The sequence below is a fragment of the Sander lucioperca genome, chromosome 12, assembly GCF_008315115.2.
Source record: "Sander lucioperca isolate FBNREF2018 chromosome 12, SLUC_FBN_1.2, whole genome shotgun sequence".
Classification (NCBI taxonomy): domain Eukaryota; kingdom Metazoa; phylum Chordata; class Actinopteri; order Perciformes; family Percidae; genus Sander; species Sander lucioperca.
The window spans coordinates 20,089,464-20,115,050 of NC_050184.1; the positions used below are offsets into that span (position 1 = coordinate 20,089,464).

At 40.6% G+C, this 25,587-nt stretch overlaps 3 protein-coding genes and 1 long non-coding RNA gene across 5 annotated transcripts; 2 read left to right on the forward strand and 2 right to left on the reverse strand.

Moving 5' to 3' along the window:
• Positions 1 to 3,525: 3,525 nt before the first annotated feature.
• On the reverse strand, positions 3,526 to 12,430 carry ccnq (cyclin Q). Its single transcript, XM_031310630.2, has 5 exons — positions 11,658 to 12,430; positions 10,781 to 10,964; positions 8,901 to 9,033; positions 7,578 to 7,796; positions 3,526 to 5,304 (listed from the first exon to the last, which is right to left on the reverse strand). The coding sequence occupies exons 1-5, from the start codon at positions 11,797 to 11,799 to the stop codon at positions 5,215 to 5,217; spliced, it is 768 nt and encodes a 255-aa protein (XP_031166490.1). The 5' UTR covers positions 11,800 to 12,430; the 3' UTR covers positions 3,526 to 5,214.
• A 281-nt stretch (positions 12,431 to 12,711) lies between these two features.
• cfap126 (cilia and flagella associated protein 126) lies at positions 12,712 to 14,212 on the forward strand. Its single transcript, XM_031310642.2, has 5 exons — positions 12,712 to 12,859; positions 12,971 to 13,039; positions 13,220 to 13,294; positions 13,388 to 13,588; positions 13,969 to 14,212. Exons 1-5 carry the CDS (start codon positions 12,836 to 12,838, stop codon positions 14,146 to 14,148), a joined length of 549 nt encoding a protein of 182 aa, XP_031166502.1. The 5' UTR covers positions 12,712 to 12,835; the 3' UTR covers positions 14,149 to 14,212.
• Positions 14,213 to 16,299: 2,087 nt separating this feature from the next.
• On the forward strand, positions 16,300 to 16,488 carry LOC116058028. Its single transcript, XR_004106934.1, has 2 exons — positions 16,300 to 16,366; positions 16,410 to 16,488. It is a non-coding gene; the product is annotated as an uncharacterized LOC116058028 (long non-coding RNA).
• A 1,574-nt stretch (positions 16,489 to 18,062) lies between these two features.
• LOC116058000 (alpha-1,3-mannosyl-glycoprotein 4-beta-N-acetylglucosaminyltransferase C-like) lies at positions 18,063 to 25,490 on the reverse strand. 2 transcript variants are annotated; one of them, XM_031310612.2, is made up of 6 exons: positions 25,259 to 25,490; positions 22,045 to 22,140; positions 21,429 to 21,579; positions 19,746 to 20,000; positions 18,503 to 19,457; positions 18,063 to 18,307 (listed from the first exon to the last, which is right to left on the reverse strand). In XM_031310612.2, exons 2-5 carry the CDS (start codon positions 22,135 to 22,137, stop codon positions 18,553 to 18,555), a joined length of 1,404 nt encoding a protein of 467 aa, XP_031166472.1. In that variant the 5' UTR covers positions 22,138 to 22,140; positions 25,259 to 25,490; the 3' UTR covers positions 18,063 to 18,307; positions 18,503 to 18,552. The 2 variants fall into 2 exon arrangements, with proteins under 2 accessions (XP_031166472.1, XP_031166480.1); XM_031310620.2 differs by lacking the exon at positions 19,746 to 20,000.
• Positions 25,491 to 25,587: the final 97 nt, after the last annotated feature.

Here is a 25,587-nt window from a genome sequence, read left to right on the forward strand (position 1 = left end):
CCAAAATCACTTCAGAAGAGTAATCACAGCAATTAGTTGCTTTGGTTTTTGTAAAGCATTAAAGTTCAACAAAGACTGGTTCACATAAGAAAATTTCCTTTTTAATTTTTATTTTCTTTGTAGATGCACTCCCCTACAAAATCACCCCAGTAGATGAAAATTATTTAGTATTTCTAAATAGGGCTATTTATGTCCTCTTGTAAAAATTTGTCTTTTTTTTCATATTGCAATATATATCGCAGGGAAAAAAAATATCGCAATGTAAGTTTTTTCCAATATCGTGCAGGCCTAGTACATGTACAGTACAGTATGTTCATACATATGGAAAATTACAGAAAAAGAAGCACAAGCTAAATATAGAAAATTAGATACATGGTCATTAGGGCTGCACAATATATCGGGTTTTTTTAAATCATCATCGCAATATCAACTGGCGCAATAAACACATCACGAAAGGCTGCAACATATCGCGAAAGACACTCATTTTTTAAAGTTTTTTTATTTTTAAAGACAATTTTTTTTGAGCATTTTAGGCCTTTATTGACAGGACAGCTGAAGAAATGAAAGGGGAGAGAGAGGGGGGAACGACATGCAGCAAAGGGCCACAGGTCAGAGTCGAACCCGGGCCGCTGCGTAGAGGAGTAAACCTCTATATCCGGGCGCCCTCAGAGATTTTTTTTTTGTTAGTAGAAACAAAATATCAGCAGAAAACTGCACTTAAAATGAAACTGTCACTGTTTTTTTTTATTGGTGCCTTCTATATTCAATGTTTAATTTGTTAAATAAAAGAAAGCTGGAAATGATTTCCTTTTGTTTGTTTTAAATTCAACAGTTTGTTGTATTTAAACAGAATACTGAAAGCAGCAGAAATGCAGAACTGAGTACTTTAACATCGGTTTATTTAATTCAAGTAATATCGCTATTGTGATATTGAACAACGTTATCGCATATTTTCCTCATATTGTGCAGCCCTAATGGTCATTACTTTGTGCTTCAGAACAAAGAGTTCTTGTATTGAAGAATCCTCCTTCGGATTATTTTTCAGGAAGTCCATGAAAGATTCCCACACCGTTTAAAGACTTTGGACTTTCCCTTTATTGTCAATAATTTTTTTATCTCACTCCTTGAGTTACATACAATAGGAAATATACCAAGTAAACTTAAACTGTGACACAAAGGAAGACCATAGTCAACAATACAGGAACCACAAAATCATTTCTTACATACATCTTTGATAAAAACACAAACAATTAAAGTCTCTTTATCCTCTTCAAAGTCGTTGCACTGCTCTGGAGTGTTTGGATGAATTGATGTAACTTACATGGAGTAATACAGGTTCATTGGCCTCTAATAATATCATATCGTAAAACATTGAGCCTGGTTTAATGGCTAAAACTTGTGACCGTTTCCACGACAAATGTTTCCACTCTGCCTTATTATTTCTATTACTCCAAGCTCGAGTTCTACTGGACTGTGCGTTGACTTGTTGACGTGAGAAAGTAACAATGATTAAAGGACAGATATTTGGTGATTTCTAGGGGTGCACGATTCAGAAAATGTCACGATTCGATATAGATTTTTTAGGCTCAAGATTCGATTCAAAATCGATTTTCGATTCAAGAACGATTGTCGATTAAAAAAACGATTCACAGTATGTAAATATAGATACTTTTCCAATTTGACTGCAGTAGACATACAATTTAAAAGAAAAGAAACAACACATTAAATGTAGTTTTTTATTACTTTATATATGTCTTCAAACAAAAATAAAAACTTTTGCAGCTAAAAACTGCAAAATGCCAAGCTTTGGCTAGCCTTCAAATACATTTAATTCAAGTATAAAATAAAACTGTTAAATAAAAAGAGCTTTTCGTTCAGAGTTCGGTATAGACGACAATAGTATACACGCCATTACAAAACGAAAAAATATATGTATATATATATATATATATATATATATATACATACATACAGTGCTGCTCATAAGTATTCATACCCATGCTAAAGTTGACTAAAAAGAGGAATACAAAAAAATCATCTTTTGGAAATTGATCTTAATGCCTTAATTAAAAAAATTAGGAAAAATCCGACCTTTTAAGGACACCAATTTGTTTTGTAAATAAATAAATGTTCTTCCTTAAAATACAGGGGTCATAAGTATTCATACCACTATGTTAAATTCCCATAGAGGAAGGCAGATATTTATTTTTAAAGGCCAGTTATTTCATGGATCCAGGATACTATGCATCCTGATAAAGTTCCCTTGGCCTTTGGAATTAAAGTAGCCCCACATCATCACATACCCTTCATCATACCTAGAGATTGGCATGGTTTTATTTCAGTTAGCCTAATAGCTAACTGAGATAAGATCCATATCAATGCAAATCAAACCAGCTATTAGACTAAATGAAATAAAACCATGCCAATCTCTAGGTATGGTGAAGGGTATGTGATGATGTGGAGCTATTTTAATTCCAAAGGATCCATCCTGGATCCATGAAATAACTGGCCTTTAAAAATAAAAATCTGCCTTCCTCTATGGGAATTTAACATAGGGGTATGTATAATTATGGCCCCTGTATTTTAAGGAAGAACATTTATTTATTTACAATACATTATTAATTCACAAAAAAAATTGGTGTCCTTAAAAAGGTCGGATTTTTCCTCATTTTTTTAATTAAGGCATTAAGATCAATTTCCAAAAGATGATTTTTTTTATTCCTCTTTTTAGTCAACTTGACCATGGGTATGAATACTTATGAGCAGCACTGTATATATATGAATCGATTTTGAATCGGTAGAGCTTGAATCGCGATACGAATGTGAATCGATTTTTTTGCACACCCCTAGGGATTTCCATAAAATGGTCTTTCCTTTTTTTCCACAGGAGCGAGATGCTGTATTTTAGCTTGAACATTTCTTATGGGTTATTGTCTTCTTTAAAAGGTGCTCTAAGCGATGTTGGGTGACGTTAACTTCTTGTTGACGTTCAAAGTATTGTCAAACAAAACTGAGGCTAGCTCGCCCCTCCATCCTCCTCATCCCGTCCCCACCCCCACCCCCAAATCCTTCTTGTTGGTTATTGGCTGGAACGCTGGAACACTGTTTATGTTTGGTGGTGCAGGTTGGCGCAGTTTGTTTTTGTTGCTGTTTGTGGAGCCTGGGCTGTCTACAGAGACCGCGTTTTTTTACAGTGTATTCAGGGGACAGGCAGCTAGCGGATAGTGAGATGTTTGCTCTATGTGAGAAAAAATGTTGTAGCCTAAAAAACGCGGGACATCGCTTAGAGCACCTTTAAATATCTATCAACAGTGTGTTAGTCTTTCTCTCAATACTTACAAGATTTCCCCAGTCTTTCTGGAGCTTAACCAAGCCCATTGTTGTTGTTTTTGTTAATTTAAAACCAAGTCACAAGTATAGTTTCAAATTTTTTTTTTTTTAAAAAGCCTGAGTAATTTCGGAAAAAAAAACAATGGAACACTGGAGTTGTCTTTTCAGCAGCAGATTAATACACACTTCACTCTCTAAGATAAAATAGAACTTTATTAATCCTAGGGGATATTGTTGAAATTAGCGAGTATTTAGGGCAGCAGGACAGCGTTTTTGGAATTGAGTCCAAATAAACTACAGTGTATGTGTGTGTGTGTGTGTGTGTTAATGGCAATGAAGGAACATGTCAGCCAGAGCAACAGTGTGGCTCATTGATGTGTTTTTAACAACAACGGAGCTCTGTGACACAGAGGAAGAAAATACAACAGGCTTTCATACACAGACTATACTTCAATAAATATTGTCAATTCATTGTTGTTTTTATGGCAGTTATTGACAAGAAGATAATACAGAATATCACTGGGTATATCCTTGAAACAGGATAGCTCAGGGTGTTTAATTGTGAACAATACACAGTCCAAATTCATTGTAACCGCAGAAACATTATTCTAAAACAGGGATCAACAACCATTTATCATCAGAAGAGTCATTTTTGGCCTAAAAAATAACATAGGTCTATCTGGAGCCGCAACACATACAGTATGTGAGCCTTATAATGAAGGAAGCATAGTCTATCTAAATCTAAATTAGCCTAACAACATTACTAATGTATGGAAATGTCTATTACTTTTTTTGATGTTTGTCAATTTTGGGCTGCAGATCAAGCATGGCGGTAAGCAAATTAATCTTTCTACACACTATTCATTTCTTCATTTTCTTTTTTTTTGGGAGAATTTGTAATCCATAGCTAGTCTATGGAAACTCAAGACCTCCATTGAAGTTTGGCAAAATTTAGAGGATAAGGCACCAAAATGTTATGTAGCCTAAATGGAGAATGTAAGAATAACTTTAGGCATACAAAACAATAATAAATGAAAAAAAAACAAAAAAAAACATTATTCATTTTCATATCATTTTTGTCAGAGCCACAGGGAGCCACTGGAGAGGGGCTCCAGAGCCGCAGGTTGCAGACCCCTGATGTAAAACATACAGCAGATCACTTACCCACATATTCATCTGCTTGGTCCACCGCTAAAAAGTACAAACTGTCTCGTTACCTATTCATGAAAATATCTCTGGGAATGGCTGCTCTGTAAAAACACACAAGACAAGACTTAGTAAACCAAGAGGTGTCCCACTATAATCACCAGGAACACTTAAGATAAAGAGGTCATTTAGCCAATCAATGCATTCATGTGTGAATGCTTGAAATCTAGTACAGAGCAAGGTGGTCTGCATTCGTATCATACAATCAAGACTAAAACTGATCTAATTCTAGTATTCCGCTGACGCAGAAATGTGTTAGGACAACGCCACTCCATAATACATGTCTAATTGCAGTCCCCATTCGCACGCATGAGGAGTGTGAAGAGATTTCTGGTGTTGAGTGCTGGGATGTGTTTGTGCTGATGATATATCATAGAGCACATCAGTATTCTGCAGGGCTGGGTGATCAGAGACAAGACAGAGAGAAATATCTCCCCACGGTGGCAGGACTCGGTAGTGCAGGTTTTTTTTTTCTTGGTCACAGCTCGCAGACTAACTGGGCGATACAAAGTGTTCCTTTCTCTTACACAATCGCACCTGAACCCCCCCGACACTCGCATGCAGCGAATGACATACGCACAGGCGTATATATTCGTGCCGCACAAACACGTAAACACACACAGAGAGACAAAAACAACTCATGTGTCTCCCAATGTGCGGGCCTTGTAGGTGTGTCCTTCAGATGCACTTGGCCTCCATGTCGTAGAGTTGAAGAAGGTCAGAGATCACAGCGTCGATGTCCGCTTTGGTCACGTCCACACACAGCACCTAAACACGCACACACAGACACGCACACACGCACACACACACACACACACACACACACACACACACACACACACACACAGTTCAGCTCCACACCTGGCCTCAATAAACAGCAGACATCAAAGGTCCACACACCATTTCAAATGACCTAGATTTTATTGCCTGGAGGACTGAAGCAGAAAACCACAATAGATACTGACTTTTTTTCCATTAGCGTTTGGATATAGTGACTTCGATAAAATCAAAAATAAAATCAAAGCTGACACAAAAGAGTCCTCATTTGCAAAATTGTTTGACAATGGTAAAACTATAAATTGCCCCCACCCTTCAGCTAATATTTAACAATTACAAGAGCCACTTGTGCTTTGGAGACTGGCTGGAACTGGATGTTTGTCATGTCCTTGGTACAAAGCTGTACGGTTGCTGGAGCACCTGTGCAAAGCTACAGCTTCTGTTTGTGTTTGTCATACCGTGAAGTGCCCTTCTGGACCGATCTAAAACGCTGCACACGCGTTCACTTCCACTAAATGTGAGATAGGATTCCGACAGAATGGCGCATAGTGCATCCCAGAGGTTTCTTTAAGATGTCACAGGTGCCATTTCTTTTTACCAGTGGAAACTGTTTATTCGATTATCCAAAGTACAAACTACTTCTGTTTTTTTTTTCATACATTTTTTAAATAATTGCAAAAGGGTTCTCCAATGTTTTCTCAGGTAGCCTTTTAAAATGATATCAGATTAGTAAACAGAATGGGCCTTTGGAACATTGGATGAACGGTTGCTGATGATGGGTAATGTAGATATTGCATTAAAGATCAGACACTTCTTTCTACGACAGTCGAGAACCCTTTTGCAATTATGTAAACACATAATGTAATCTGAAAACTGCTGCCCTGATTAAAAAAACAATGCAACTGATCTCAGCTGGTATTCTGTCTATAATGGAGTGGAAAATTATAAGTGACCCCAAACTTTTGACCGGTAGTGTATATATCATTTTCAGTGCTTTGAGTAGCACAATTGAAGTTTTACTGGGGTGGAGGCAGAAATCTCTATCTATTAAAACTAAGAAAATAACTCACATATAAACATAAGTTGCTTTCACACCTGAGCTGTTTGGTCCGTTTAAAACGAGCTTGTTGGAACACAACCGAACTCTGGTCCGCTTAAAAAAATAAAAAAACGGGGTCTCAGTTCGCTTCCAAGCGCTCTAGAATTCAGTTCACGTTAGGTGAGAATGCGATCTGACCCGCATGTAGGAGGTGAACCCAAAAAACGGAGCATTTACTAGCCTGCAATTCAACCGTGCACACAATTTATGGACTTCTACATGATTTGAGGGATGATAACTTTCAAATCCATAACTCATTATGACCACATATCGCTGGCCGTCTGTGTGACAACACTCTCACTCTCTCTCTCTCTGTCTGTCAGCTGCTCAGATTGTTCTCCTTCTCCTAAAATACTACAAAACCAGAAAACCCCAAGATGCAATACATTTAGTGTTGCTCCATTATTTCTGAGACCAGAAGGGTCGGCGAGTTTCACTCAGATAATCTGTCCAATTAGTCTCGCATTGCCAGACCTTCCCCCACAGCGCTGTGGACGAGGGTCTGGCTAGTCCACACAATATTCTACGATGGGAGAAAAAGTGTGCTCTGGTTTATTGGCATTTCTTTAAAGAAATCCCAATCGTCTTGGGCGGTGCTAAGCACCGGACGGAGCAATGGTGCCTCAATAAAATAGCCTCGGGAAGGAACTTGTTTTGGTGGAACATGTGTACGTTCAAAAGTTGTTTTAGTCGTGCAACAGGAAACTCAGATTGGACAGATAGTCTAGCTAGCTGTCTGGATTTACCCTGCAGAGATCTGAGGAGCAGTTAACCATAGTCCTCAGAAATCCACCAGATCTTAAAATTACAACACAGAAAGCGGAAGGTAACGGACGTCCGGCCGAAAAGAGGGACATCTGGCGGAATTTCCGGCGACAGCGGAACAATCCCAGAAGTGGAACTTTGTGAATATAGACTACTGTATGACATTTGTTAACAATGTTTGGTGCGTTTGATAAAGTGCAGTGTGAACGCAAACTGAACCAAATGAAGAATGCAACAATTTTGCAACTCCATCCCCGAATTGCAGCGAGTCTACCGCACCACAGGTGTGAAAGCGACCATATAATAGCCTCTGTTGCTCACCCATATGCACACACACACACGTTTGACCACTTATCTCTCTTTAGTCTGTAATTATAAACACATTGCAGGGAACACGCACCTGCCACCACTCTTTCTCCCCGACAGGCAGCTCCACTCCGTAGCTGTTCAGAGCTAGGTGCAGCGTTGCTATGGCAATGTGTTGTGGTGTGTGGCGGATGCACATGGCTCCGTGGTAACAGTCCCTAAGCAACGCCCAGGAAGTCTCAGCGATAGGGGTTCGAGACCAAGCGTGGCGGTTCACGAGCGACTTCACAGACAGCAGGTAGTGGAGTAGATACTGGAGACAAGAAATACAACAGGATCCTGTACATTTAGCATTCTGTATTTAAGTTAAACAGCAATTACATTTGTTTGTTATCAGTGTTTCTCCTATAATTGTACAGCCCGCCAGGCTAACGGGAACCCCCCCCCCCGCCAGACCGGAAAAAGCAGGTTTTTTTTTTTTAATGGCAAAAATAACTTAAATATCCAATGTGTTTACCTGTATTCATTCGACAGGACGCACTGCCGTGAGTCCATGAACGAGACTGTGGTTAGTTCACGTTAGAGCTGGGCGATATGGAGAAAATCAAATATCCCGATTATTTTTGACCAAATACCTCGATAACGATATTGCGGCGATATTGTACAGTTCACAATTGGTGCTTTCACAAAATATGCACACAATGAGATTTTTGATAAATCATCATCAGTTATGTTGATATAATAACTATGTGGGTAAAGGCAAATAATGGAACAGCTACAACAGTCTGGAAAATTACATCACTCTACTGTAATGCAGCCTTTAAAACCAGGAAAAGACAACACTTGGGTCGTATCAGGATATTACGATATCCAAAATTTAAGACAATATCTAGCCTCATATGTCGATATCGACATAATATCGATATATTGCCCAGCCCTAGTTCACGTCTGCAACAGCAGGTAGTGAACGACATGCTAACGTGCTGACGGATTCTGTGTTTTTATGTTTTTAGCTGAGCTAGACCAGAGAATATTTGGCTAAAACAGTTGTTTTTAGCCCTCACTGTTCTCCATGAAGTTTGCTGCAGTCAACCTAGGGGGAACACTGGCTTTTTGATGATTTTTCTGTCATTTACACAAGACACCTGAGTGACTTACATTTACTTACAGTTTTGTACAGTACAAAAAAAAAACTAAATAAAGATATTACAGAAGCTTAAAATACATCAGATCAGCAGCTAATATTTGAGAACACTTCGTCGGCCCAGATGGTACAGCGACTGTACACGCAAACACATCTGGACAACCGTGACAACGTCAGACAGTAACAGAGACAGACAAGGAGGCTCAACACTAAATAGGGGGAGACAGGAATATAGTTGCACGTGCACAAACACACACATGCACGTACACCCACCTTGTGAGGGTGTTCAAAGGAGACGTGGAAGTTGAGCTGTCGGAGGATAAGGAGCTCACACTGCACCACGCTGTCCCTCAAATCCCAGAACTCCTTGTCACACTCTAGAGGAGCACTGCCACTGTTGAAATACCTGCGAGGGAGGAACGGAGGCAGAGAGGGAGGTGGAGAGTATTCAAGATGACCACTTCGAACAGTAATACAAAAAAAAAGTTTAGTTTTCTTCATTTATTGGCCAAATTTGACCTATTACGCTTACGTTAGTAATTGAGTAGTCTCGCATTGCCAGACCTTCCTCCACAGCGCTGCGGTGGAGGGTCTGGCTAGTCAACAACATTCTGGGATGGGAGAAAAACCTGCTCTGGTTTATTATTTATTATATTCATTTTTTTTTGGTAAACCAATCACAATCATCTTGGGCGGCGCTAAGCGCTGGACGGAGCAAAAATAGCCTCGGGGAGGAACTTGTTTTGGTGGAAAGTTCAAAAGTTGTTTTAGTCGTGCAACAGAAAACTCAGATTGGACAGATAGTCTAGCTAGCTGTCTGGATTTACCCTGCAGAGATCTGAGGAGCAGTTAACCATAGTCCTCAGAAATCCACCGGAGGTTAGAACGCCAACACAGAGAAAGAGGAAGGGGCAAATCAATAACGAAAATAATAATAATCCAAGGATTCTGCCTGTTAAAAGGAAGCGTTTCCTCGCCATTGTCGCACCAAATGCTTGGGGGGGGGGATAGTTGGGTCTTTGTAAATCATAGTGTGGTCTAGACCTACACTATCCGTTAAGGGTGCTGAGATAACTCGTTATGATTTGACACTATAAATAATATTGTATTGAAATTGAATTAATTAGCTAGTTCTATGTGATGAAAATTAATGATATTATTGGTTTTAATTAAATGTCCTCAGCGGTGACAACAGAGTTCAGAAAGTCAAGACAAAACTCTTTAGTTCTCAAGTCACATTCAACATCTAAAAGAGGACTTACTAGAGCTGGGCAATATATCGATGTTATATTGATATCGTAACATGAGACTAGATATCGTCTTAGATTTTGTGTGCTTTTCTGAACTTACCAGACTGTTCTAGCTGTTCTGTTATTTGCCTTTACCCACTTATGGCGTTTTTCCATTACATGGTACCTGCTCGACTCAGCTCGACTCTACTCGCCTTTTTTTGGTTTTCCATTATGAAAAAAATTCCCTGGTACCGGCTAACAGGTACGAACGAGCTGAGGAGATACCAAAAGGTGACATGAAAACCTGCAGACTACTGATTGGTCGGAGAGAATCGTCACTAATCACTGCATCATCACTGCTACCGACAGACGGGGGGGGGCATTTTTAAATAGTTTAGCCAGCTGTGCGTGTGTTTGCTGCCTCCAGCTTCTTTTGAAACAAAATATGTCTTCTGGCAAACAGCCACATGCCGAGAGTCAAAAACAACACACCTTCGACGTTCTGTGTGTGTGTCGCGGCAGTTTGCCGTGGCGTCGCTATGACGACCAGCCACGCTCGGAAAATGGAGGACGGGGTACCGCGGCCGAGTCGAGCCGAGTAGAGCTGGTACTAGCAGTGGGTAAGTGCCATTAGACATTATGTCCACATTACTGATGATTATTTATGTAAATTCTAAGTGGGAAAATATTTTGTTAAAGCACCAATTGTCAACCCTAGAATATCGCCGCAATATCGATATCGAGGTATTTGGTCAAGAATATCGTGATATCTGATTTGCTCCCTATCGCCCAGCCCTAGGACTAACTGTGTTTCCGTGTGAATTATGTGAAGTTAACAGTTTGAGTATTTTTGCTCAGAGCAGTAGGGTTTTAATGTGGCTGTACAGCAGTGTTTACTGCAGGCAGGACCGTGCATATTACCTATGGCTTACGTTGAGGATGTCACGGGTCCTGATGTGCTGCTCCTCCACTTTGCCAGCCAGGTACACACAGCTCATGGCCACCAGGTAGGGTTCATACGCATGCAGGCTGACACGTTCAAAGAAACGGTGGTACAACACACACGCCGTGGTCACAGGCACCGAGCGCATACCCAGCTTCACTCCTGAGCAAGGAAGGAGGAAGCAGCAGACAACTCTTTCAGGGTACACTCATTTCTAAATCAAATTTGGTGTTTCCATTGACTCTATTGTAATCTATTGCAGATATATACATTTATTTAGCAATTATAAGTCACATTAAATATGCCATGATAATTCTACAGAATTGCCATTTCATTTCACTTCACCTCACATTATTTATTTGAATCCCCAAAAACAAATCTGGGCAGCAGGCTAGTAAGATTCCTAACTTGCATAATATTATCACAAACAAACAAACAGTACTACACAATCAATTATGAATTTAACAGTAGACCTAAATGATTAAGAAAAGCCAGCATACATTAAATTGATACATTCTGTATTAGACAGAGAGGAATATTTCAGGGCTCGAACATTTTTTCTACATTGCTAGCAGAGCACCATGTATCTCACTGTTAAAGAAGTCCATTTCCTCCTGGACAAGAAAAAGCACATACGTCAACATTTTAATTTACTAAATTCAAATTATGAGATAGTAAGTCGTAATTTTGACAAAATAGGGTACGTCTGAATTACTTAAATAGCATTTTAGCATGATTGTTTTAAATTTTATTTTGTTATCATTCATCACTTTCAATGTTTCTTTCTTTTCCTGGCAGAAAAGCACTTCAACAGTAACGTTACACTATTTATTCTGAGGAAATGACTAACGTTACCTGTCTCCATAATGAAGCGACAGACACGAAAGTGCGTTTTTATGTCCCGGTCAGACTCTGCATCACCGCCAGACTCTCTCCTGCCAGCCAGCCACAGCGGTCGGTCCCGGGTGGCCGGAACACGAGAGGATGGACCCGCCATGGCTTATTTACCATCAGCAGGAGTATCTAACGTTGTAACGTTATAGTACAAAAAATACCTTCTGCGACGGTCGACAAAAAAGCTGCTAACGTTAGGCTAGTTAGCTAGTCAGTTATATGGCCTCAGAGTTTAACTGTAGCTAACTCAATGTAAACGTATCTACCAGCGACTGCAAAGTTATGCTACGATAATGTTGGTGTAGCTATGTTCATAATTTAGAAAACAACAATTTTGATGGACGTCTTAACTAGATTTGGTCTTGGTGTTGCTGTTGGTGCTGGCATCCATAGTAGAGAGGCACGTTAGTTAGCTACCGGAAGATAAATAAATGGACTTCCGGTAAACATTCCAAAATAAATTTAGATTGCGAAATGTATCTTTCCAGAAGAGAGGATACCGTTAGTTGAGAGGTTACTTCTTACGCAAAAACACATTCAAATGAAAGCTGTGTGTGTGTAAGAAAATTAAAGCATACTTAAATACAATATCTAAACACGATATTCTTTCTTTTGCAAAGTCGGTTCTTATCAAATTAACCTACCACAAAAAAAACTTCCGGTTACATCTTCCAAAGTAAAACTCTTATTAGAGGACGCTGGACCGTGCACTGGACAGGGAGCAAAACACGGCGGCAATGATAGCAATCGATCATTAATAATGGATGAAAAACACCAACTCAAATTGGCATTTAAATAAGCATGTAGCATGTAGCATACAAAGACACCACAACTCATTTATTACGTTAATTGTGTGTGTGTGTGTGTGTGTGTGTGTGTGTGTGTGTGTGTGTGTGTGTGTGTGTGTGTGTGTGTGTTTTTCAGGTCTCTTATACAGATTTTTTCGTGCGTATGCTATCCATCCACCCAGTTTCCCGCACATACTTGTTTTCCCAGTTACTACTACTTATTTCCAAGTTACTTCAGGAACAGAGTTACTTTTCCTGTCTAGCAAAAGTCTGTAAAGGAGAAGTCAGTTTGATGCGTTGCTACGCAACGACAAAAACAGACGCGGACCTGTAGTGTAGACGGATGCAGAAATGTTCAGTTATTCGGCAAACCAGGTAACCTAATGGGCCTTCTGGGGGATATAAATTGGGAACATTAGGCTACACATTCTGCTATACATGTTCTACTGTTTTACTCTGACATATTATTTTAACTCCCATCCGCAGTATGACAGTGCATTCAAGCCGCGTCGACTGCAGAACTGGTGTGAGACTAACGTTAAGCACTTTAAAGAGGTAGTTCGTCATATCAGCAGTATTTTGCTGTTGTATTATACTGGTTGTATTTCATATTGCCTGGTATTTTCAAGAGTAGTACTGGAAATTTGATTGAATTAGTCCAGCTCACAAGTGGATGTGTGTGTGTGTGTGTGTGTGTGTGTGTGTGTGTGTGTGTGTGTGTGTGTGTGTGTGTAGAGACCCACTGCACATGAGGGCCACACCACCTTTATTGCCGATGATAAAGGACATCTGCTCCCAGGAGTGGTAAAGGTTAGATCATATCAGACCTTTCTCTCTCTTTATCGCTGTTCTTGTGAATCATTGTTTGACTCCAACCTCCACCCCCCCCCCCCCCCCATATAGAAGGGCAGTGCATGGACAGACTTTAAGGGGACCTGGGATCTACCTGCTCGTATCCCAGCCCACCGCATAAACCCTACAGGCCGCTCTGTGGATGGTCTCAACATGCTGAAGTCCTGGGGCATTGACCCACAGCACACTGGCAAATCTCAGCCACGCAGAGGCAGCAAAGACACAGATCGGCTGCAGGCTGTTGGCCAGCAGGTGAGCTTTCTAACTACCTAGGAGGCAGCACACATAAACATAGCTACATTTTAGTCCTGATCTATCAAGATCTATTTCAAAAGCCCAATACTGTTTCCCACAGGGTGGCTGTTTCATGGCGGGCAGTCATCAAAGTTAAGGTGTAATGTTTGAGCAGACCTAGATTTTCTTTTTAAATTTTTTTAAAGTTTAATTTAGTCTATAATTTCTCTTGTATGATTTCTATTTTCACTTACTTTCACTATTCATATACTAGTTGTATTGTATAGACTTATTTTTTACTTCCCTATATCTGTACCTATTTATATCCTTGTGCTGCTGCCAACACCTGCATTTTCCCTCTGGGGATCAATAAAGGTTTATCTTGTCATTACTTTCAGACCAATGAGGATGTACAGCAGGACAGTGCTGCCCTGTGTTCTGCAGCTGAGCCAGTACTCGACAGCAGGCCCGATACTGGCAAGGTGAGACCAGCCAGCAATGTATCAGCAGAAGCAGCCAGCCAAGAAGGGCCGACGTCCTCTGAGCACGGGCACAAAGATGAACAGCAAGAGCAGTGAACTTCATTTCATTTGTGGTGGATGAAAAAAAAATACCTACAAAATTAAATGCCTGTTAACGGTCCTAGTTTTGAAAGTTTTTTTCTACTCCCTCCTCTTTGTGTGTGGCTTCTATGTGTTTTATGATTAAAATTTAACCAGTTATCCCTCTACAATATCAGCTGACCAGAGTAACCATAAGAGTTTCAGTGCCATTTAACAATGTAAAAGATTAAGCAATGGTTCTCTCCTCAGTAGAAGCAGGAGTTAACCGTAGATATCATGCATTTGTCAGTGGTTTGGCCTGGCGTCATCTCATACAGTACGCTGGGACAGGTTTAGCAACATTTTTGCAGCATGATGGCCCGTATATGAAAAAGAAACAAGTCTGAACCTTTATACTATCTGGCAGGAATAAAGGAGAACACATTGATTAAAACTGGGAAACTACAATTTTGTGTCTCTTCTCCAAGAACACACAGGCTATAACACAGGGGTGGCCAACCAGTTAGGTATAAAGAGCCACAAAAAAAAACGCACCATAGCAAAAAGCCACACAACACATACACGTCCACACTACAACAGCAACAGTGTCTTCCAGATCTAATGACAGTCATAATACATAGCAGGTTTCATAGTTTTTTTTCTCACTTAGATTGACTCAGTGGGAAACCTGACAGTCTTTGTTATCCACAATCCTTTTCAGGTCTTGCTTGAACTCGGTTGTGGCCACTCGAAGCAACTCTCTCACTCATTTGTCACTAAAGGGGCTTTCAAACAGTCGGATTCAGCAGTGAAAGGGTTAACGAGGAAGGTGATCTGTGGCTGCTGTTTTTCCTCAGGTTGCAGAATCTGTCCTCAAAACTCTGCTGCATTATTTTCCATTTTAAAATAATTGGCAAATGTATTGGCAGATGCATTCAAATGTGTTTTTTTTTACTTATCTGAAATATTGTATGTTTCAGAAAAGTTAAAAACAACAATCAACCAATGACACAGCCCCCAGCCACACAGTAAGAGCCTCACAGGAGCAGGCAAAGAGCCGCATACGGCTCAAGAGCCGCATACGGCTCAAGAGCCACATACGGCTCAAGAGCCACATACGGCTCAAGAGCCACATACGGCTCAAGAGCCACAGGTTCGCCACCCCTGCTATAACAAATTACAAATACTCGCGTTACTGTAATTGAGCAGTTTTTTTGGGGTACTTTTACTTTTAAGAGTAGTTTTTAAAATCTGTAAATTTTACTTTTACTTAAGTATGTTTTTTTTTTTTTAAGTATTGTATTTTGCTACATTTTAAATCAAATCTGTTACGGAGTTAAAAAAAAAAAAAAAGTATATCTGTCAACAAACTCATCAAAATGTTTTTTGTCACTTTTTTAAAACTTTTTTTGCCTCTGTGTCCTTAACAAATCAATAAAAGACTGTGATTTAATTAAATTAGTATTAATAAGATAAAATAGGCATAAATATAAAAAAGTATATCTCCACTTACTGTTAAAAGGTAACTAACATTTACTCTGAGTAGATTTTAAATGAACTACTTTTACTTGAGTAGATTTTTATACCGGTTAATTTCACTTGTACTTAAGTAAAAGTTCATCAAAGTAATCCTACTTTTACTTAAGTAAAATATTTTTGTACTCTTTCCATCTCTGACTTTAACATCAACATAAATTACCTAAATGTGCAGTTTTTAAAGAGCACATAATGCAATTGTAGTTTACCATCAAAGATAGGGCATGAACAAAGTCCTGAACACTGCAATGCTCTAGGCGTGGTCATAAGAACGGGTGTGTTCTGATGAGGGACATTTCGCCGTACAGTCCAACCCCTTCTTCCATACTTTGAGCAGCGTAATCTTTGGGAACACAGAATGGCCCTGACTCAATGACTTATGACTCACATGTTGTAAAACCACGAGTTCCAGTGAGTTAGCCTACTCACTCCTCTTCAAGTCAACATTTAAAAACAATGGACAATACGAACATCCTCCTCTAGTATGTGTGTTCATTGGCAATAAAAATCTCAGGCCTCAGGGGCCTTCAACAATGCTCATTAAATAACTAGAATAGAAAAATCACGCAATTAAAAGCAGAATCTGAATCTAAGACAACAAAAAACACAAAAGACATACATAATGCATTTTCTTAAATGTTTATGAATATATATCATTTACGCTTGGGATAAAGGAAGAACATAAGCTGGCGTAACCAGGCGTAGATGGCCATTTATTGTCAAAAGGACCACAGAAAACAAGCGACAAAATAGAAAACGAGTACAACATCACAGATCAATCAACTGAAGTTGGCACATAAGGAAAACAGCAGGGGATGGCGCTAGACCAGTAAACTAACACAACACTACGGAGTTAAATTCACAGTTGTTAAGCTGATGGAAAAACCCAAAGAAAATACAAGCCAAACAAATACCTGCCTATCTATATATTAACTAAAAAGGAGCACCGACGGTCGATTTAAGAACAAAAAAAAAGGAAAATGCAAACACACGAAAACAAACTAATCCCTGCCCAGTCCCAAAAACCACAAAACTAGTTCAAGCGAAAACACAAGGTTCAAGTACACAGCATCCCATTTAACAAAGTCTCTAAGAAGCACAGTGGTGAACGGTTCAATGAAAATCACAGCAGTCCCAGTTGGGAGTCCTGGATGTCATTTCAAATCTCCGTGATTGGACAAGACAGCCGCCGGATTGGTGGACTGGACCGGTGACGCCAGAGGTCGAAAATCGATTAGAGCCAGTCTGAAAACGCCCGACCAATCCGGACGGGGGAATCCTCCAGCGAAGGGAGTGGTTCTGCAGCTTGTTAGGACGGGAGAAGAACAGTGCAGCCCTGGCTAACGGCAGAGGCCGTAACACACAGGATGGACGTGACACAGCTTAACGTTGACTGAGATATTTCAGACCTGTCCGCCAGCTCCCTCTGAAATGTCCCCGTTGCAAGGAACCCCAGAGTTACCAAAACCTGAAGATTGATAGGAATTGCGTGGTTTCTCTGGGTCTGGCGTTCCAAAGCCGGACCCTTGAAGCCCTTGGATGCCTAAAGCAGAACGATCGCAAAATACTCGTTCTCATCTTATAGTCTCATTTGCAAGATCCTTCCCACGAAGCCAGAGCAGCTAGGGCTGGGCGATATGGAGAAAATCAAATATCCCGATATTTTTGACCAAATACCTCGATAACGATATTGCGGCGATATTGTAGTGTTGACAGTTGCCGCTTTCACAAAATATTTACACAATGAGATTTTTGATAAATAATCATGTTGATATAATAACTATGTGGGTAACATAGCAAATAACGGAACAGTCTGGTGTGTTCAGAAAATTACATCACTCTACTGTAATGCAGCTTTTAAAACCAGGAAACTGGTACAACACTTGTGTTGTATCAGGATATTATGATATCCAAAATTTAAGACAATAGCTAGCCTCATATGTCGATATAATATCGATATATTGCCCAGCCCTAAGGGCAGCCATCCTTACGCACAACCATTATGCACGGCTGCAGCTATTTATAGCACCCACAGTGTTGTTCACTATTCATCACCTATAAACTATCATCAGCAGTGATGTCTCAATTCTCACCAAAGGCCCATAAATAGCAATGATATAGCTAACAATGATTTAGGTTTACAGAATGTCTCACGATAGGTGATATAATTTAAAAAAAAAAAAAAAAAAAAAGGAAAAGTGTGTGTTGCTGCAAGCAAACAGGTAGGTGTGTGTGTGTTCTTTTTTTTTTTTACTTTCTATGTCTCACCTTATTTTTCATTTCCACTTCAACATATCCCACTTGGCTTGCTCTAAAAAAAATAAAATAAAAAAGAGTGTACACATGGTGGTATGGTACACAGGCAGTACACATATTTTTCCTTTATAAATATGTGTGGGAAAAGGAATGTGCGTGGTTTTGTGCGTACACGTCGTTATATCTGGCCCCCTGGAGCTGCTTGCCTATAGATGAATGAACTTTTATCATCGCAAATCCCCTCACGTTGAAAAGACATAACACGTTATCACACAGCTTAATCAGACATTTTCATCGACAGTAGCTCCACAGTGTCGCCAAGACCTGGATTGTTGTGTTGTCAATGAAACTGTTAAACAAGGCACTAAAGTCACGTGTTCAGCCTGCACGCAACGTCCCGCAGGGTTAGCTCAGTTGGTAGAGCAGGCGCACATTCAGTATATAGAGGTTTACTACTCGACGCAGTGGCCGCGGGTTTGACTCTGACCTGCGGCCTTTTGCTGCGTGTCATTCCCGCTCTCTCGCCCCTTTCATATCTTCAGCTGTCCTGTGAAAATAAAGGCCTAAAAATGCCCGAAAAAATAATAAAAAAAAAAAAAAAAAAAAAAAAGAAATTATTCATCGGCAGCAGGAAGAAAGATTTCACTCCTAGGCTTGGCGTGAAGGTGTACTCAGCTTTGTTGAGATCCTGATTTTCTTGATGATCACCCAATCCTTCTGTGCAGCTGTGACTTGTATCCTCAGACAGGAAGAGGCAGAGCCATACCGTTTGTCCACGTCCTGCATCTCAAACTTCCCATTCTCTAACGTCCCCACTGACTGGAACTCTTTACAACTCTTCTCCTCTTTCTCTGTGGTAATCACGTCGTGGCCTAGCTCCACCTGAGCCGACTCTAGGAGGTCTTTGCCCCCTGACCCCGTTTCTACATACACCCCCGTCACTACTGTCGGGTCTGTGAACACCACAGTCAGGTGATTTCCTTTTTCCGGGGAGCGCCCCCAGAAAAATCCCTCGCCAGGTTCCCAGGCCAGTTTGGGGAATTGGTTCTTGTAGGTCGACATATCAGAATAAACCTCAGCCAAAGGATTGGTATAGAGCCCCTCCTCAAAGTCCTTGTCCTTCAGCTTGTTGTACGTCCCTTGGAACGAGGAGAAAGTCCCCATGTGCTGGAACAGCGAGGGTTTGAAGATGATTGTCTCTTTCTGAGTCATCAACTCTCGGAAGCGCGTCATCAACCAGTCGCAGGGCATTTCCTGGTAGAAGAGGAAGAGAAAGCGGGCCAGGAGAGGAAGATGAGTTGATTTGTAGAGTTTGCCAATATAGCCGAGGGCCGAGAACTCCAGCATTGCCCAGGTGGTCTTCTTCGCCTCTTGCTCCTCAACGCGCCTCCTGATGGTGGAAAGGAAATTTTTTGCGGAGGAGACATCGTCCTCCAGCTGGAGGTAGTATCGACCAAGGCTGGCACTGTAGTGGATCAGGAAGGAGTAGTCCAGGTTCTGCTTGGAGCGGAACGATACCCTTTCTGGAGCATCGTTGTAGTTCCTCTTTAGACCTGCAGGAGAACCCGAGAGACGCGTATCAATATCACAGCATCGACAAAAAGCTCACGATGTGGACGTGAATGAATTTGCAATCTAGATGAAGCTAGGATTGGGTATGGCACCGGTTCCTAAATGGCCGATATCTATCGGACCGAATGACAACGCAGACTACGGCGCCTCATATCGGTTCAGACAGCGTTTAGGCACCAGCTCCGTTTTAGAAAGTAACGTTTTAGCACCTGTATCGAAAAAAAACCCAAACGATACCCAACCCTAGTATAAGCCTGTGTGCACTACACCTGTAACAGGAGGGTAAACATCCTGAGGAACGTGGAGGACCACCAGCTGGCCCTGTTCCAGCTCCGAGGCAAATGCAGTTTTGATCTCCCTCGCTGTAGTGACTCTCCAGCTGACATCGAAATCTGCTAGCAGCACTACCACCACCATGGAGGAGCGTTCTTCAGGAGAGGACTGGGAGAAGAGGGACTGCAAGGTGGGGATTAGATAGCTGCCCTTCTTCCTCTTCACCGAGGATAATCCAACTGATAAATACCCTGAAACATGTCAGGACAGAAAAGTAGAAATGTCATTCAACAACATCAATCTGTTAGATGACCATTCCTATGGAAGCCCAGTACTAATGTTAAAACATGTTCTGACCTTAAAGCTATAGTGCGTAGTTTCTGTCACCTCCATGAGGAATTCTAAGTAAGGACAACAAAACTGTCGCCGTCCAAATGATACAAGCCTTCCGCGATCGCGCACGCGTACCCACCCCTCCTCCACGCAGTTGCAAGGAGGACACGGAGGATTGACAGTGGAGGACTGACATTGATCAGTGACATTGGGATATATATATTGGAAAGTTTGGAGTTTGTAAGATATGCAATGTACAACCTGAAATTGAATCCAATACCGATTGAGCCTGGAGCAAGAAGTGCTATCATTTACTCGGACTAATGCATCTTTTTCATAAATCCCCATCTATGACTTTGCCGAGTTCGCTTTCCCAATCTCTTTTCATTTTAGCAAAAGTCAGTTATGCAAATTGGGCTAAGTAAGGAGTACACTTTTGAGAGGAGGCCTTTCTGATTCGTGGAAATGTCTGAAATTGATAAGTCAATAACTGAATTAGGAAGGGCATTGGGGAAGAACTGGTTTTTAAGTTCAGTTACGCACCTGGAAGTATGGAAATAGATGGGATTTTTGTAGGTTACATTTTTCACAAAGTTCACTAAAGCTGCAGAAGGCATTATTGTAAAGTACACTCAGTTTAACAAAAGGCCCGACCTCTGCCATAAGGAGAAGGCCATATCAGAGCTGGGGGGGAGAAAGAGATAAGTATTGTGGAGAGGGCTGTGGTGTCCAAAAAGCAAGTCTAAATTGAAACCAGATTCTTAAAGTTATAATCTGATCTATTTTAGGCCCTGCAGTGGGTACGAGTCATAAATCTATTGGGCCCTCTGACAGGTGACACCATTCTCTAACCCTTACCTAATGTGCCTTTAAGCTGTCCTTGGATCCTACTTTCAGCCAAGCAAAGAGTAAATACTCAACTACTTACTCAGGCAGGCCTTGTATCTACATTTCCTTATTCAAACCAAAATCAGCCCTGTGTTAAATCAACAGCGCTCTGCCAGAAGACATTGCATTGCAGCAGAACTTGAGCTATTCTCAAATGAATGAGAAGGCCGCGCGTCCCAGAACCACTCCCCTCTTTACCTTCACCCACATACTCAATACAGCAAGTCATATTCACTGCAACATTACCAGCTATCACCATAATCAGCTCACAACAAACAAAGCATACACACTGTCCATCACCAGCGTACACAATCAGCTACCAACATATTGTGTGTCTTAACCCCTAAGCTAGGGTGGCACCCCACCAGTTCAGGTAACAAGGAACAAATGCTGATGTACACATTATTCAACTTTCACCCTTATATAACAAAAAGGGACAGACAATGTGTGTCACTCACTCTGTTGAGTGGAGGGTGCTCCAGCAAGCAGCTGATAGGTCACATTGAGAGGCAGGTAATCTCCCTGTTCCACCCAGGACTCCTTGCTAACCAACCTCTCGGTTTGCCAAGTTAACTCATTTGGAATTGGTTCCTGTGGCCTTGCTGGGCCCTGCGAAGACAATAACATTGATTGTTTGATTAGAATATGCGTACATAAAGTGTTTAGTTATCAAAAAGTACAGTTTCAGACAGTTTGTCATGCACATGTTTAAAGAAAGTGAAACCTTTGTGCTTTGTAGAGAAAATGTTTTTTTTTTTGTGAAAGCAGTTCAGTTTGTGTTAGCCTGGTTTAAAATGCCAGTCAAGAGTGTTTTAAGCAGGCGTAACGTCCCTTCACCAAGCACAACGTTCATATGAGTTGGTCACTTTCCAGATGAAGCGTTTAAAAAGGAGGAGGACATTTTTGTGTATATTTGTGGAAACCGATTAGTGCTCATCAACAAAGAAAGTATGTCAGATTTGTTGTTAATGTTCCTCTGAGAGATGGCGTAAAACAGTGAAAAGATAAGAGGAAGGAAAAAATAAAGTCAGCAAACAAAGCTTTACATCAAGATGTGTGCGAGTGTGTACTCACAGCAATAAGGAAGTTTGAATGGCTAATGAAATATAATCCTCCGATGATAAGCAGCACTGCCAAAACAACATTCTTCTTTGAATGACGTCGCATTTCCTAACACACACACACACACACACACACACACACACACACACACACACACACACACACACACACACACACACACACACACACACACACACACACACACACACACACACACACACACAACATTATGCTGTTGTGTAACTCAGTCAGCACAACAGTAAATAATTCAGCAAATAGTTAATGAATGTTTCAGGATGCTCAGACACAGCAACAAGTTTGTGGATTGTGTGTTGAAAAGGGTTGCAGCGAGGGTGAGCTGGGTATCATTAAAAAAATAAAATGCAATATCAAGTACCAATAACAGTATCCTTAATAAAAGGGATACTGATATCAACAGAGTACTTGGCTTGATACCTTTCTTTCTACTTCTACTTCGGTACCCATTATGTTAATGGAAGCATCTCAGCACGCTGAGCTGCCAAATACGCCGCGCTCCACTTCACCACACCACAGACTAGGGCTGTGCAATTAATCACATTTTGATCGCAATTTCAGGTTCGGCTCCTAACAACCACAAAAACAATCGTTTTGCACATGACATTAGGCAAGTAAACTCTTAATTTGTCTTCCAACAAGAAAAGTATTAAGGCAAACGTCACAGTTCAAGGTGTTTTCACTGTTGATTTGATTGAACTGTTTTTTTAAGTTCAATAGACATCTTTCCAAAAGTCAATGACTAATCGTGTTAAATAATCGGGATTTCAATATTGACCAAAATAATTGTGATTATGAATGTTTCCATAATCAACAGCCCTGCGCAGACTGTAAGGGTTGTAGCTGCTGCAGCAGTGGGCCAATCACACATCGCGTTAAATTGAAGAACACTTACAGTGATGGGGGGCAACAAATAGCAATTTTATTTTCTTCTAGATTTTGGTACAAAAAGGATTGAATGCAGGTATCGTTTGACTGGAGAAGTTTCCATAGTACTTGGTATCGAGTATTGATACCCAGCCCTAGTTGCAGCAGTACACCAGTTTATACCATGGTGGGAAAATTGACGGTTATCATACTATGTACATTAATTTGCTTATCTCAAATACTGAATATAAATGCACCCGGGGGCTGACATTAGTGTGTGTGTGTGTGTGTGTGTGTGTGTGTGTGTTAAAAAGGCACATACAGGAGCAGTCAAGGTCCTGCACTTCTTTCTCTCCCATTTATGCTGTTCTAAAGAGCCTGCTGCTTTCTCTCCTTCTAATACTTTTGTTCAAAAGGGAGACAATAATTGTTTAATACCATGTACTGTGACATTTTCTTATCTCACAGTGAAGATCTGATGTTGAAAACCTAGTGGTGAAGGGCCTAATTTGGTATTTAAATATGCAGCTCTCTGTGCTGCCTAGGGAAATACTTTTACATGCTCATACTCACATTATGTATCAGATACTGTAGATATAGTAAGGTCCAACAGAGTTTGGCATGGGGGTACTTTCCATAAAATCATCTCTCAATGCAAATCAAACCAGCTATCAGGCTAACTGAAATAAAACCATGCCAATCTCTAGGTATGGTGAAGGGGATGTGATGATGTTGGGCTAATGATATTTTAATTCCAAAGGCCAAGGGAACTTTATCAGGATGGATAGTATCCTGGATCCATGAAATAACTGGCCTTTAAAAATAAAAATCTGTCTGCCCCTATGGGAATTTAACATAGGGGTGTACTTACTTATGCCCCCTGTATTTTAAGGAAGAACATTTATTTATTTACGATACATTATTCATTCACAAACAAAATTGCTGCCCTTAAAAGGTTGGATTTTTCCTCATTTATTTAAGACATTAAGATCAATTTGCAAAAGCTTTTTTATTCCTCTTTTTAGTCAACTTTAGCATGGGTATCCTAATTTTTTCACATGACTGTACAACCAATCAGCTTGCCTGCACTTGGTCCCATTAGAGTAGATTTAAAAATGTAAAATAAATGTACACCGTTATAATGTAATCCCAGCATACGGTTGAGTTTTTAATTTATTTTTAAACTCAATATTAGATATCATCTGTCAGAGGCAACTTACTAAAATATTGTTATTATTACTAATAAGTGGCCAACTATGCGTGTTTTCTTTCTTCTCTAGCTTCCCTGGGATTATATGGCTCTGTTGCCAAAAATAATCTTAAACGGACAAGAGCTAGGGCGTTTACAGTGAATTCAAAAGGCGAAGTAATGTGTAAACAGTGAACAAACGGAATTAAATGGAGGCTCGCTTTGATCTAGCTCTATTTAGGGTGCGGAGGGAGTGGCAGCACCACCTATCGACAGCTTCCCTTTACTAAACTAAACAGTCGGCTTACACCAGATAAAATGAGCCCTAGATAGTTTAGATAGATAGATAGTTTTAGTCTCGTCAAACTATTCCTCCTCCGGTGTAGCGGATCAGGACAGGCTTAATAAGATTTTCAAAGTACACTGTCTTTGTTTTGTCAACAAGTATACTGAGCCTTCATTGCTGACAACAATAATTACTGTTAACCGCGTGTCTGTTGAAGGTTATAGCCAAGGCGAGTTTTATACAGCAACACATAGCTACAGTATATCCACACTAAAAGCTAACGTTAACGTTGCCACAAGAAAACTGTAGCTAGTCCAATAGTGACGTCTTTAAGCGAGAGATAACCACCGACTGTTAAAGATAACGCTACACAAAGTTATCAACTAGTTGTTGGTTATTACGGAGAACCAGTATCTATAGGCTATTAACAATATGAATTATAATAATTATTACCGTAAACGTTAGGTAATAATACTGAAGTTATCTAACGTTAGTGATTTTGTTCAAATTGAAGCACGGTTCCGACTGCCGACTTAACGTTATTAACCGTCGTTTGTTAAATACGAACCAAACTAACAGTTACCGTTAGTTATTGCTAGTTAACGTTTCGTTTAACGCTACCGTTTATACCAAAAGCAGCCTGCCTAGCGATAGTATAAAACAGACTAACGTTAATAACGGAGTAGAATTAGAAAATTACTAGCTACATGGACAGATACTGATAGAACGTAGCTAGGTAACGTTACGCCTCCGCCAAAAAGTAACCAAATAAAAAACTTAAGTTAGCTAAATGTATCGTACGTCATATCGTTACTGTTAAAATAGAAACTTATTTCCAGCACACTCACCTCCCTCAGCCAGTTCGCTTCAGCACGGCGTCTGGCCGTGACCGTCAGCGGGTTATGCTCCTTGAATTGTGCTTACAGTATAAGCAACGGAATATCATAAAATCATAAAAAGGCATCCCCGGAAAGGAAAAGATGACGCTGACAGTACCATGTCTAGTGTTGCCACATCCCCTCCGTACGGATCTTCCACAAGTCTGCACGCCGAATGGGCGTGAATACACGCCACCAGGTGGCCGTGGCTTTTTAAACGAACCAGGTGCGTCGTCACTGTTGAATGGTTTCCCACCGCCTTGAGAAACCGAGAAACCAACCTAGTCATTGCATTTAGT

Excerpts from the sequence above, each read along its gene's own strand:
- ccnq (XM_031310630.2), bottom strand. The coding sequence starts at position 11,799 with ATGGCGGGTCCATCCTCTCGTGTTCCGGCCACCCGGGACCGACCGCTG. Across the intron at positions 10,965-11,657 it reads TCGCTTCATTATGGAGACAG|GAGTGAAGCTGGGTATGCGC; the intron begins GTAACGTTAGTC and ends TTCCTTGCTCAG. Across the intron at positions 9,034-10,780 it reads ATCCTCAACGTAAGCCATAG|GTATTTCAACAGTGGCAGTG; the intron begins GTAATATGCACG and ends CCTCCCTCGCAG.
- LOC116058000 (XM_031310612.2), bottom strand. The coding sequence starts at position 22,137 with ATGCGACGTCATTCAAAGAAGAATGTTGTTTTGGCAGTGCTGCTTATC. Across the intron at positions 20,001-21,428 it reads AGCACCCTCCACTCAACAGA|GGTATTTATCAGTTGGATTA; the intron begins GTGAGTGACACA and ends GACATGTTTCAG. Across the intron at positions 19,458-19,745 it reads TGTTTACCCTCCTGTTACAG|GTCTAAAGAGGAACTACAAC; the intron begins GTGTAGTGCACA and ends GTTCTCCTGCAG.
- cfap126 (XM_031310642.2), top strand. The coding sequence starts at position 12,836 with ATGTTCAGTTATTCGGCAAACCAG. Across the intron at positions 12,860-12,970 it reads TCAGTTATTCGGCAAACCAG|TATGACAGTGCATTCAAGCC; the intron begins GTAACCTAATGG and ends TCCCATCCGCAG. Across the intron at positions 13,589-13,968 it reads TGCAGGCTGTTGGCCAGCAG|ACCAATGAGGATGTACAGCA; the intron begins GTGAGCTTTCTA and ends CATTACTTTCAG.